We start from the raw sequence: 12650 nt of genomic DNA on the forward strand, positions 1-12650 counted from the left end.
ATGCCAGGGTCTTGTTATTTTTTATGGCTGAGTAGTATTCCATAGAGTATATATACCACACTTTTCCAATCCATTCATCAGTTTGTGGACCTTTAGGTTGGTTCCATGTCTTGGCAATTGTGACTAATGCTGCAATAAACATTGATGTGCAAGCACTTTTCTGACTGAGCGTTCTCCTGTCTTTCGGGTAAATACCCAGAAGTGGGATTGCTGGATCAAAAGGTAGTTCTATTTGTAGATCTTTGAGGAACCTCCATATTGTTCTCCACCGTGGCTGAACTAATTTACATTCCCACCAACAGTGTAGGAGGGTTCCCTTTTAACCACATCCCTGCCAACACTTACCACTTTTTATATTCTTAATCTTTGCCATTCTGACAGGGGTTAGGTGGTATCTCATTGTGGTTTTTAATCTGCATCTCCCTTTTTGTTCATTTTTAAAGTGTTATAGTATACGTTTTATCTTACCACCTTTAAGTGATATTATTTCACTTCGCAGAGAATAAAAGCCACATATAGTTCCGTTTCTTACTCCCTGGCCTTGGTAAGATTGTTGTCATACATTTTACATAGATAGATGTTATAAATCCCACCATATTTTTAAAAAGGAATTATTTATATTTGTTTATTTATTTTAATTTGACCAAAGAGGGACAGAGAGAGAGAGAGATAGTTCCAGGACTTGAACAGCAGTCAGCCATGTGGGAGTCCAGTGCCCTTAACCACCACACCACCTGCCGGCCCCCCACCATATGTTTTTATTATCTTGATTCAAACAGCCTCTTACCACTTAGAGATTTAAAGAACATACCAAAAAAAAAGAAAAACCTTATTAACCTACATAGTTGCCATTTCCAGTGTTCTTCATTCCTTTGTGCATTTCTAGGTTTTTATCTGATATAAAGTGCCTTTTGATTAAACACATTCTCTTAATATTTCTTTTAGTGCAGGTCTTCTGGTAATGAATATTTTCAGCTTTTGTTACATGAAAACTATTTTTATCTTCCTTTTGAATAGTTTCTCTGTATACAGAATGCTGGACTAAGTTATTTTCTTTTAATACTTTAAAGATATTGCTCCGTTACCTTTAGACATAAATTGTTTGTGACAAGAATTCTGCCATAACCCTTCTTGTTCTTCTATATATAATATATCTTTTTTTTCTCCCGCTGCTTCTAAGATATTCTTTTATCATTGATTTTAATAGATTTGATTATGATATCCACTGGAGTTGTTTTCTTTATCCTCATTATATGTGAGGTTAACTGAGATTCTTTAATCTGTGAGTTCATAGTTTTTATCAAATTTGGACATATTAGCCATTATAGCCCTTCTTCACTTACTGACCTACCTGTTTAATGACCACTAGGACTTATAAACAGATCTCCAGCTCAGAGAATCCTTTTTTTTCAATCTACGTAAGTCTTGGGAAGATCCTTTCTCAGTCTTGGTCTTGTTTCTGTAGTGAGTTAGTATTCACTCTATGAAGCATTTGCAATCATACGATTATATACTTCATTTATGACTTTGTACTTTATTTTGCATTCATCACTAGTATTCAGAATAAATAAAAATAATTATGCCAGATTTATATTATTGTGTTGTGGTGTGTCTTGTTGTTTACTGGCACTTACCTAATGTATGCTTTTTGTATAGATACATTATTCCAGTGTGGTGCTGCATGATAGCTTTGGAAAAATACATACCCCATGGTACCACAACACCCCACAAAGACTGATACCTTTAACCAATTTGCCCTCTGTAATTTGGTTGTTAAGTGAGGAATGCCTGTATTTCTTCAAAACATTTTGTCCTTGAGCTAGACAGAGGTGCAGCAGTCAAATGCAGTGCTCTGTGAGCCAATCCCATATGAGAGGCTTTTCATTCAAGTCCATAGCCCCTCCTGAATAAGTCAGGCATGTTCTTATCTATGATCTGGGTCTGGCTGAGGGCTGGGAGTGAATCTTGGCATTAAGACTGTGTTGAGGATGCTGTCTTTCTTTCTCACTCATGGAAGAAATAAGTGAATATATTTTCAAAAGATTTTATTTCTCCCTACTTCCTTTTAGAAATTGTAACTACATACATATTAGGCTTCTTAAAGTTATCTCACAGTTCACTAATGCTCTGTTTTTATTTTCTTTTGTCTTTTTTTTTTTTCCTTTTCTGTTTCACTTTAAACAGTTTCTATTACTATGCTTCCAGGTTTATGAATGATTTTTTCTATGATGTCTAATTGGTTGTTAACCTCATCCAGTGTATTTTTTATATTGGTAATTTGTAGTTTTCATGTTTAGAAATTTGATTTCAGATACATCATATTAATGTCTATTCAATATGTTCGATATTTTTAGTATTACATATAAAATATAGGTATAATAATTTTTAATATTCTTATTTATTAATTCTGTAGTTTGTATCATTACTAGATGTTTATAATGATTTATAATAATTTGCACTTTTCTGTTCATCAGCTAAAGTTTCCTGCTTCTTTCCATGACTGTTGATTTTGACGGGATGTCAGATAATGTAAATTTTACCTTGATGGATGCTGGGTATTTGTATTTTTTTTAGAGGTTTTTGCCTTAGGGCATGTGCACTTGGCAGAAAGAGAGAGAGACAGAGACAGAGACAGTGAGAAGGAAAGTGAGAAATCACCCCTCCCCAGGGGGATGGGCATGCCACAGTCTCTTCTCCTCCATTCTTCTCCCAGGATCTTAGACATGAATGTACATCTCCCCAGCATGACTTTTAAGCCACTGAGTCTGGGATCAGAACCACAGTCAGCCATGTGGGAGTCCAACAATGTAACAATTATGCCATCTTCTGATCCAGGTATTTGTATTTTTACAAATATTCTTCAGCTTTGTCCTAGCATGAAGTTAAATTACTCTGAAATAGTTTGATACTTTTATGTCTTGCTTTTAAGGTTTTTGGTCCAGACCAGAGCAGCATTTCATCTAATTTTGCCCTATTACTAAGGTAGAAGCTTTCTTACTGCTTTATCCCATGCCCTGTGAATGATGTGGTTTTCTACTGTGACTTAAATGGAAAAGGAAACTCTTCCTAGACCTGGTGTGAGCACCAGGGATTGTTCTTTCTAATCTTTTCTTCTGCTGAAGACTTGAAAGGCTCCCTCTGCATTTCGCTGAAGCATTGTATCTGTGCAACCTTCTCCTCTCTGGTGCTATGTCTTATTCCGACATTAGCTACCTTGGCCTTTCCAGAAGCCATGCAGAGGCTGGCAATCTCCCTGAGCTGAGGGGACAGGTCTGGGAAACTAGAGAGGCCTTATCATAAAGGAAGAGAGGTGGACCAGCAGATGACATGATGGTTGTCACTGGATTCCCATGTGGTCGATGTGGTAGATTCAAGCCCTGGACCCCACAGCTTAGAACTCATGCCAGGCATACGTGTCTGTGTGTGCCCAAAATCTCAAGAGGAGAATGGAGGAGAAGGGATTGTGGCATGGCCATCTCCCCAGGAGGGTGATTTCCCTCTGTCTCTGGTGAGCTTATCCACACCATGGCAAAAAAAACTTTTTAGAAAATTAGAATTAATATAGATATAGCAACTCAAAATCAAATGTGAGGAAACAAGAAAGTACTTGTTTATTCAAAAATATTTATCCAGCATCTACTATGTGCAAGTATATAGCAATTAAAGTATGGCATGGACATACAGCATTTAAAGATCCCTAGGTATAAGCCAGGGATGGATAGGGGGGAGGGACATGTAATAGAGAAGCAAACAGATCGCTTGAGCCTTCTAATTCTCTGCAAAAGTAGTTGCCTATATTGGCAAAATATGTGTCGGCCCATCCAAGCAACTTGGACACTTCATCTAACCAGTTGAGTCGAGGAGCACAGAAATGATCTCCAAATGAATGACACACCCTGTGTTCCTTGCATCACTGACACTAGCCCATTGTCTACACTGTACCCTTTCCCTGACCGTGATCTTAAACCTTTTTTTAGCACAGAGGACTTTATTTTCTACCTTTATCATTCTAAAAAATCCTACACATTCAGTAGCTAACTAAACAAAATACCTCTATTTAGTAGCTTGAACTTCAAAGAAGCAGCAAAGGTTTCTCAAAACTAAAGCTTGTCTTTACTATAGAAACATTGTAGATTTAAAAATCTCTTTAGTCTACACACAGATTTAATTCAGCATCTTTAATCTTATAATTTCAAATAAATCCTTAAGGAAAAAAAAAGCTATGTTTCCTTCAAAGTGCTCTGAATGCTTCTAAAATGTCACAACTTTTCCTGCTGCAGCTAATTTTTCCACAGGGTTAAATATGACCACTACCGTACCAAAAGGCTTCAAAGTGTAGGGGGAAACAAACAAACAAAAAACCTCTTCTGTTATTCCAAAAAATCTTTTCTTAAAACAACAACAATAACAAAAAAAAAAAACCTAGCTAAATAGATTCACAACAACAGGTCATTTATAGAAAAGATATCCAATTATATAGCCTCTGATTACTAGTAATAACTTGGAAGTCTTAAGAAATTTAACAACTTCAGCTTGAAGCAATTAAATAGAACTATTGAGGATAAAATTACCCCCAAGAGTCAACATAGCTACAGATGCAAAAGAATGAGAGTCTTACTGATTCATTGTCCCTTCTGTTCCTAATCCCCTATGCCAAACACATCAGATAGCAAATATTAAGACTTTGTTAAAATTAGAATTCATAGAAGGCAACCATTACTCAATTGCAAAATTTTTACTAAGTTTATGTATTTATTTCCTTCATGAAAGAGAGAGAAAAAAATAGAGATAGTAATAAAGACAGAGGGCGCCTACAACAGGGTGTTCATGCCACAATCCTTCCCCATCCCTGTAGTCAACTATGATTATGAGCACAACCAAAGGCACACTTGGGGTGCTCGCGTAGACCCAGATACGAACCTCAGAGGCTTTTCATGTGGTCTCCAATGTGGTGCAGCAGCACTCTTACACCCTGTACCACCAGGACTGAGCCTTGGTGGTGATATTTCTACATTTCATTTTTCAAGTTTGAATCTTGAACTTTCTGAAGACTTAGAATTGACAAAAACATATAAGGGAAACTTCTGTGTGTATATGTATGTATACATACATATAAATATGAGAGTTGGATGTTCAACTGGTAGATAGTGACCTCAAGATCATTTGGGGGGAACCAGCAGTTAGCATAATGGCTATGTCGCTGGACTCCCACGTAGTCGACTGTGGTTCACGTCCTGGACCCGGTGGCTTAAAACTCACGCCGGGCGCGTGTGCGTGCATGCCCAAGATCCCGAGAGGAGAATGGAGGAGAAGGGATTGTGGCGTGACCATCCCCCCTGGGGGGTGATTTCTCGCTTTCTGTCTCTATGTCTCTCTCTGTCTGTCTGGTGAGTGCACTCGCCCTATAGTGAAAAACCTCTCAAAAAAAAAAAAAAAAGATCATTTGGAAAATGCAATCTTCCTGTTTTTCTTTGTTTTTAATCGCCAGGGTGTGTGTGTGTGTGTGTGTGTGTGTGTGTGTGCTTATTAGAGCTAAAGAGAGTGAGAAAAAATGAAAAGTAAAGAAAAAAAGCACCCCCCCCCAAAGAGTTTGGACACACAGCAGATCTCATACCCACACACTGGATCTCACATCTCCCATATGAAATCCAGTTCCCTTAATAACTAGGCATGGGGCCAGCCTGAGAAATGTGATCTTTGATCAATGCATTCTTTTCTGTAAGGATATGAAACCTTCTGGACAGGTGTATATTCTGTTACAATAAAACAACCTCTAGTCATATATATTTCCTTCATCTGATAACAGTTTGAACCTATACTCATTTTGAAAAATCCCTAGAAGGAATTACTATCCTCACACCTCAAACAGTACATTAAAACTCCTAGAGGAAACCTGCCAGGCCTCAGTAACGTAATGTAATTCTAGTAGGAGAAGCTCCAAGTAGGAATAATAGGGATTGGTATACACTAGATGGTGTTAACTCATATTATGTAAAGGAAAGGTAAACAATATATTGATACTTTATTTCACTGTGTCATCTGTAGAGTATACTTACTCTATATGCTCTGAGAGTATTATGCCACCTTTCAGCAAAATATTCATAGGGTATTGTATAATTAATGAATGTCATTGGTGAAGGAAGGATTAGAAGAATCAATGGCTTAGGTTGGTAAGGTTAAGCAAAATCTTCGTGAGATTTTTATAAAAGACAATGAGACACACTAAGATACTAAGGCAAATAAATTTCTGTGTTAAAACAAGTGGAGTTTCATTTGTGGACAGCTACTCCTTTAGTTAGCACAGTCATTTGTAGGATAAACACATTTTCGAAGCACTGAGGAATTATATTTAGTTTGAAAAACAAGAGACTATTATGCTTGAAAAAAAAATCACTCACGGATTCCTTTCCCATTTTCTTTTGTAGCCTGGTTTGCCACTGGACAGCTTGCATAACGATGGCTTCCCACCTTCTTTCAAGGTTTACAATGATCAGCTGCATGGGCTGGTGGTCTGCATTCAGATTGCAGGTCTCCCGGTCATCTAGAAGGTGCTGGCATAATCTCAAAATGGAGGCTACTCCTCGACGTCGCTGCTTGATTTCACGACAGAGGGACTGCAAAACAGAGAAAGACTGATCTATGAGCATTGATAGAGTTTTAGGAAACTCTGCCCTATGAAGTAGCTTCTTCTACAGTAATTTCAAACAGAAACGATATGTCTAGCTACTAAGAATAGGAAAAGAAGGAGCCCGAGGTCTTCTTTAGATTGGAGACTTCCAAGCTATCCCATTTATACCCAACCAATGCTAAAGAATTTAACTAAATAATATCCTTTTTCCACTGATTTCTCCCTTTGAAATGTAACGTTCCACCTTGACACCTAGATAATTACCAATTTCTAATCTAATGAAAAAAAAAATCACTCAGATGATAGAAATGTCACACAGATTGACGTCTTTTTTTTTTTTTAATTTTCCTTTTTTCTTCCATAAATGACAGAGATAGAGAAAGGGGGGATGGACACCCCCATCGGGACCCTAGGCCACAGTCCACCCTTTAGCCAGTCCGAGATCATGGGCATATCCATGCTAGGTGTTTTCAGGGAGTTCCAGGTACACAAATCTAGACCCTTCCCATATGGGTCAGTCTTGAAGAATAACCCATTACCACTGTCCACTGTCAGACCCTATACACTGACATAACTTAAAACAAGATTAAAGGGAACACAAAAAATAGTAATTAATTTTTTTCCAAATGTGTCCCCAGATTCTTTTTCAGGCATAAAGTTCAGTGTTCTACTGACTGAGAATAAGTTAAATAAGATTAGAAAGAATTTTGATATATAAAAATCTATCACCTGAAAAAAAAAGATAAACAATATTTCTCTTCCGAAGCTTGATTAACAAAACAATAATGCTCTGAAAACAGAAATTAAGATACTGGATCATTATTGCACTATTTGTTCATTGCTGTGTTTCTTTTAATAGATGTTTATACTATTTAAGAGGGATATGCATGCATCTAAATAGCATTTTGCCCCCAGAAGGATTTGTATTGTTGCAGTGACCCTAAGCAAGCAATTCAAGCAAAATAGTGGGTACACATGTCTAAAAATATTATATCTTTTCTTTGCCTACGGATAGTGTGTAAGTGATATTCTAATTCAAAGCCTTCAGGAGAAATGATGATTATATCCACAAACATCACTGAATTACTAATCTCCCTCTACTGCTACAATTGGACTGTTCTAACAGTTAACAGATTGCTTATTAATCAACAAGGGTAAACAAGACAATGCAATTTCATTTAGTGTGAGAGTTTTAATGTCTAAAAGTATTTGTGCTTAAAATGTTAATCTAGATAAGGCTTCATTAGAAGAAGTCTTAAAATGATTAAGTGCAGTTCATTGAAATGTGCATGGAGTAGGGATAGCAGATCAGCAGTGGACATTCCATACAGATGTTCTACTTATTGACATAGTGCATACTACAGCTATTTAAATGACCCTAACTCAGTAATAGCTAGAATTCTATTATTTCTGTAATGAGAGAACCCTGTACCTTTAATATTTCTGAATTTTAAATAAGGTGAATGACAAATTTCTAAACCTCTATTTATGGCAAAATATGACTAGGAATTTTATTATTCAATTTATACCAGTGCAGCACTTTCAGTTATGTTTCCTGAACTTCTCCTTATTTATTTTCCTATGGTTCATTACTATTTTCCTATTCAACTCCTGATATAATCACTACATCTGACAAATTCCCTTACTGATGCTATTCATTAGTTCAATGCTGAAGGAGGAGTAACCCCAAAAAATTCAAAGAAGAAATTTGAGAGCCTACTAACACAACAGACATTGTTTTTCTCTCTTCTTCTAATCCTGCTAACTGTCCCCCTCACCCCACATGCATGTTCTCAATCTTTCTGTCTGTCTCTGACATACATAACCTCCTTTTAATTTGTTCTTTTACTCTAGAACAACTGTTGGACAGGTTGAAGTATGAAGCCCATCTATTGTAATGCCTGCCTATTTTTAGCCCCGTGTTAAATACTTCAAAATAATGTTATGGCCAATTGAAATTGCTTCCTGTAAGTCCTACAAATGCATGGGTTCTGTTTTTATTTTGTTCTTTATTAAAAGTAAAGGGCTAAAAAAATCAAATATACTTTTATGCCTTAGAACTGAATTTTGCAAACTCTCTTTGAAGTTATTAACTATTAATAGAATACTGTTTCTCAAGCTAACAAAAAGTCCCACAGTTGTTAGTCAAATGTAAATTTGCAATCCTGGCTCTGAAGACTCACATGGAGCTAGCACAGGCTATATCAGGTAACATTTGCAAAGCAGCCCAAATGAGCTTCGCTCACCTTGTGGGCATTTTTAAAGTTCTGAAACAGGACATTTGATGCTGCTAGAAGAAAATTTCATAAAGGTCATTGGCCATTAATTTTTTGTAAGTATCTTGAATGTATCCAGATTTCCAACATTCTGATCATTCTCATGCATCTCATCTTACTGTGAATAGTCAAGTTGAATATACTGGTTTAAAAAAGATAAAAAGTTACTGTTGGGACCAGCAGATGGTGTGATGTTTTGTCACTGGACTCCCACATAGTCAACTGTGGTTCGCGTCCTGGACCTGGTGGCTTAAATCTCACATGGGCACATGTGTGTGAGTGCCCCCAATCCTGAGAGAAGAATGGAGGAAAAGGGATTATGGCATGGCCATCCGGCCTGTGGGGGGGGGGCGGGTTGGGCTTCTTACCTTCTGTCTCTCTCTGTCTCTATGGCAAGCACATGTGCCCCATGGCAAAAATATCTGTCAGATAAGTAAGTAAAAGTTACAGTTGGCATTCAAGATCTAATTTTTGGATCTTAACAATTCTTTTTTTTTTTTTTTTTTTTACTTTACATATCCAAAGAATTTAGTGTACATTCTGGATTAATAATTTATCTTGTATGGGCACTCGGGAAATAACATTACTCTTAAAAAGGAGGGGAAGATTGGAAATTTTACATGGCTAACATTTTTTTTTTTAGTACTTTTTATACCTAGGAGATATAATTGATAAAACAGCATTCTTCTACACAAATGGGTTTCCATGCCAACCATTAAAATATACATATTTATTTATAATCACAAACACATACTAAATAAAATCAGTGGATTTTCTGGCAGTGTTTCTTAGAATCAGTAGTTTACATTATTTCTATGATAAACTATGCATAGAGAAATGTTAAATATAACTACACAGGAACAAATGATTATTATAACTATTTCTGGCTTACATTTCAGAGAAAATGTACTTTTAAACAGAAATCCAAGCTAAGCAATCTAAGTAAGGCACCCAGAATCATGACAAACTCATCCCTGTCTCCCTGACCTCTCAAATGTGTGCTGCACCTTCCAGATGCTGTACATTGTTTCAGGAATGGATGTTTCAAAAAGGAGCAAGTACGACTGGCGACTGGCGTGTACTGTGGCAGTTAAGCACTGAGTAGAGGGAGCTGGATTCCACATGGCCCACAGAAGTCGTAATCCCAGCCCCAGTGGATTAAAATACATGGTTGGCATGTGGCTGGCATCATGATGGGATAGAGAAATGGAGGAAAAAGGATTGTGGCATGATTGAGCCCTGTTGAGAAGTTCTCTCCCTTTGGAGAAATGGAGCTGGGTGTCTACTGGAAGTAAACTATACAGATAATTACATACTAAGTATAATACAGACAGGAAGATGCTAACAGATGTGTATATGACTACTGCAGGAGTTGAAGAAATCTTCTGGGAAAATGGTGTGAACCAGAGCTGAAGATAGGTGATGGTGGTTTTAAGGGTAGAAGGCCCAGAGGCATGTTAAGGGGGAAAGCAAGGAGTAGCCATGAGCAGCGCGAGTGCCTGTGTGTTGGGGAGAATGGGAGTGCAGCAGTGGGAAAAAGAAGTAAGAAATGGAAAACTTGGAACTGCTTTTTATTACTACCAATTTTGAAGCATTTTCCTGATACCTAATAAGATACTTTTTTCTATATATAGTCATACTGCCTTCTCAGAAAAGTGTAAAGACAACAGGGAAAAAAATACATAAAAACATAAAACCAAAGAAAAACATAACTAGTTATCGATATGTCTAAAAAGGAGATTCCAAACACTTTTATATTTGTTATCCTTTTCACTTCGTAATCTTTAGGGGATTCTTCCTATGAGGCTACCTCTCAGTATAGAGGTCATTTAGTATGATGTCAGAACCCAATTGTTAAGACATAGTTTGATGTGCTTTTTAAATTTTATTTTCTCTTTCTTTCTTTGTAGTTTGTTATAGGACATGTGTGCTCACTGAAGAAAGACAGAGAGAGGAGAGAAGTGAGAAGCACACCCAGAAGGAAAGGCCATAGCACAGTCCCTTCTCCTCCATCCTTCTCTTGCAATTTTGGACATGCATGCACAAGTACCCAGTGTGCTTTTCAAGGCACCAGGTCTGGGACTTGAACTCTACAGCTGGTCATGTGGGATCTAGCCACTTTAACCACCATGCCAACAGCTGGCCCACTATTTAAAAATTTCTAATGACCTATTTGATTTAAGTTTCTATTTAGTTTCCTTATGTTTCTAAAAAGGAAGTTTTATGATAAAAAAAAATTAGAAGTTACAGCCAACAGATGGTGTAATGGCTATGTTATTGGACTTCCACATAGTCAACTGTGGTTCGAATCCCAGACCCAGCAGCTTAAAACACTCCAGGCGCATGTGTGTGCATGCCCAAAATCCTGAGAGGAGAATGGAGGAGAAGGGACTGGGGTGTGGTCATCTCTATGAGGGGTGATTTCTCTCTTTCTCTCTCTGTCTCTCTGGTGAGTGCATGCTCCTTATAGCAAAAAATCTCTCTCTCTTAAAATTAGAAGTATAGAAAAGTAAAATTAAAAATTTCTAAGTTCTTTTTTCTTCTACAATAATTAGATCTCCTACACTCTAAACACATTTTTGGTTTTTCTTTTTTTGGTCACATTACAAAAGGGTTGCCAATAGGCTGAAAAGTTCTATTTTACATTTATAAAGTGTCAAATTGATTTTTAATTCATCAATAGCAACATACAAGTTTTTCTTTTCTTTTTTTTTTTTTTTTTAAAGAGATTTTTTGCTACAGAGTGTGAGTGCTCACTGAAGAAACCGAGAAGGAGAAAGAGAAAATTCACTGCCTGGTGGGATGGCCATTCTGCAATCCTTTTTTCTCCATTCTCTTCTTGGAATTCTGGGCATGCATGCACACAGGCCCAGCGTTTTAAGCCTCTGGTCCAAGATTTGAACAGCAGTTGGCCACGTGGGAGTCTAGCATCTTAACCACTACACCACCTGCTGATCCCAGGGGTGTTTTTAATTTTCTAAACCAAATAGCTAAAAGGTAAGAACAAGGGAGAAAAAAGAGAAATATGAAGAAAAGGAATATTTAAAAAACACCAAAACTAAGTATATATTAAAACAGAAACAATTTAGCTGAGAAACTCCAAAATATTTAGCTTCCATATCTCTTACATAATTTCATTCAACAGATTAATGTAATATTGGTGTATAAATCATTATAAACAAAGTGGTGGGACTTTAGATGATTTGTTAAATTTCTAGAAACCCTACAAGGCAAATTCATTTATAAAGGCAAATATGACTTCACCTTCTAGACTGACCAACTGTCTAATAATATCTATTGAGTGTGCCTTCCAAGTGGTAAAAACAAAACAAAAAAAATTATATATGATATATACCAACCTACCTTCCATTTAGTTGGTGTAAGAAAACAGAGAGAAAAGAAGAGTGAACAAAGATAGCTGAGTTCTTCCAGGCTAACTGGTGTCAAGAGGGCAGCTCCATACTGTTATTCTGAGACTTTCTTATACCTTTTCATAGGTTCTCTTTCTTGTGTGTATGTTTTGTATTTTATTTTATAATTTAATTTCATGAAGTAGGCAGTTGTTTTCTGTCTGCTACCAAATTTTCTTTTTTTTAAGAATTCTTTTATTTAACTTTTGTTTATTTATTTTAATTTGACCAGAGAGGGATGGAGAGAAAGAGAGACAGAGATAGAGAGAGAAAAAGTTACCAAGATCAGGACTTGGACCATGGTCGACCATGTGGGAGTTCAGTGCCCTTAACCAC

General features: G+C 36.8%; 1 protein-coding gene across 1 annotated transcript in view; it reads right to left on the reverse strand.

Moving 5' to 3' along the window:
* The window catches only part of AKAP6 (A-kinase anchoring protein 6), a 400528-nt gene that overhangs the window by 40951 nt on the left and 346927 nt on the right, over nt 1-12650 (reverse strand). The window contains exon 11 of the mRNA XM_027773404.1: nt 6399-6614. Within this exon, the coding sequence (XP_027629205.1) occupies nt 6399-6614 (216 nt within the window). The remainder of the gene's footprint in view (nt 1-6398; nt 6615-12650) is intronic.

The sequence above is a fragment of the Tupaia chinensis genome, unplaced genomic scaffold, assembly GCF_000334495.1.
Source record: "Tupaia chinensis unplaced genomic scaffold, TupChi_1.0 Scaffold000350_1, whole genome shotgun sequence".
NCBI classification, from domain to species: domain Eukaryota; kingdom Metazoa; phylum Chordata; class Mammalia; order Scandentia; family Tupaiidae; genus Tupaia; species Tupaia belangeri.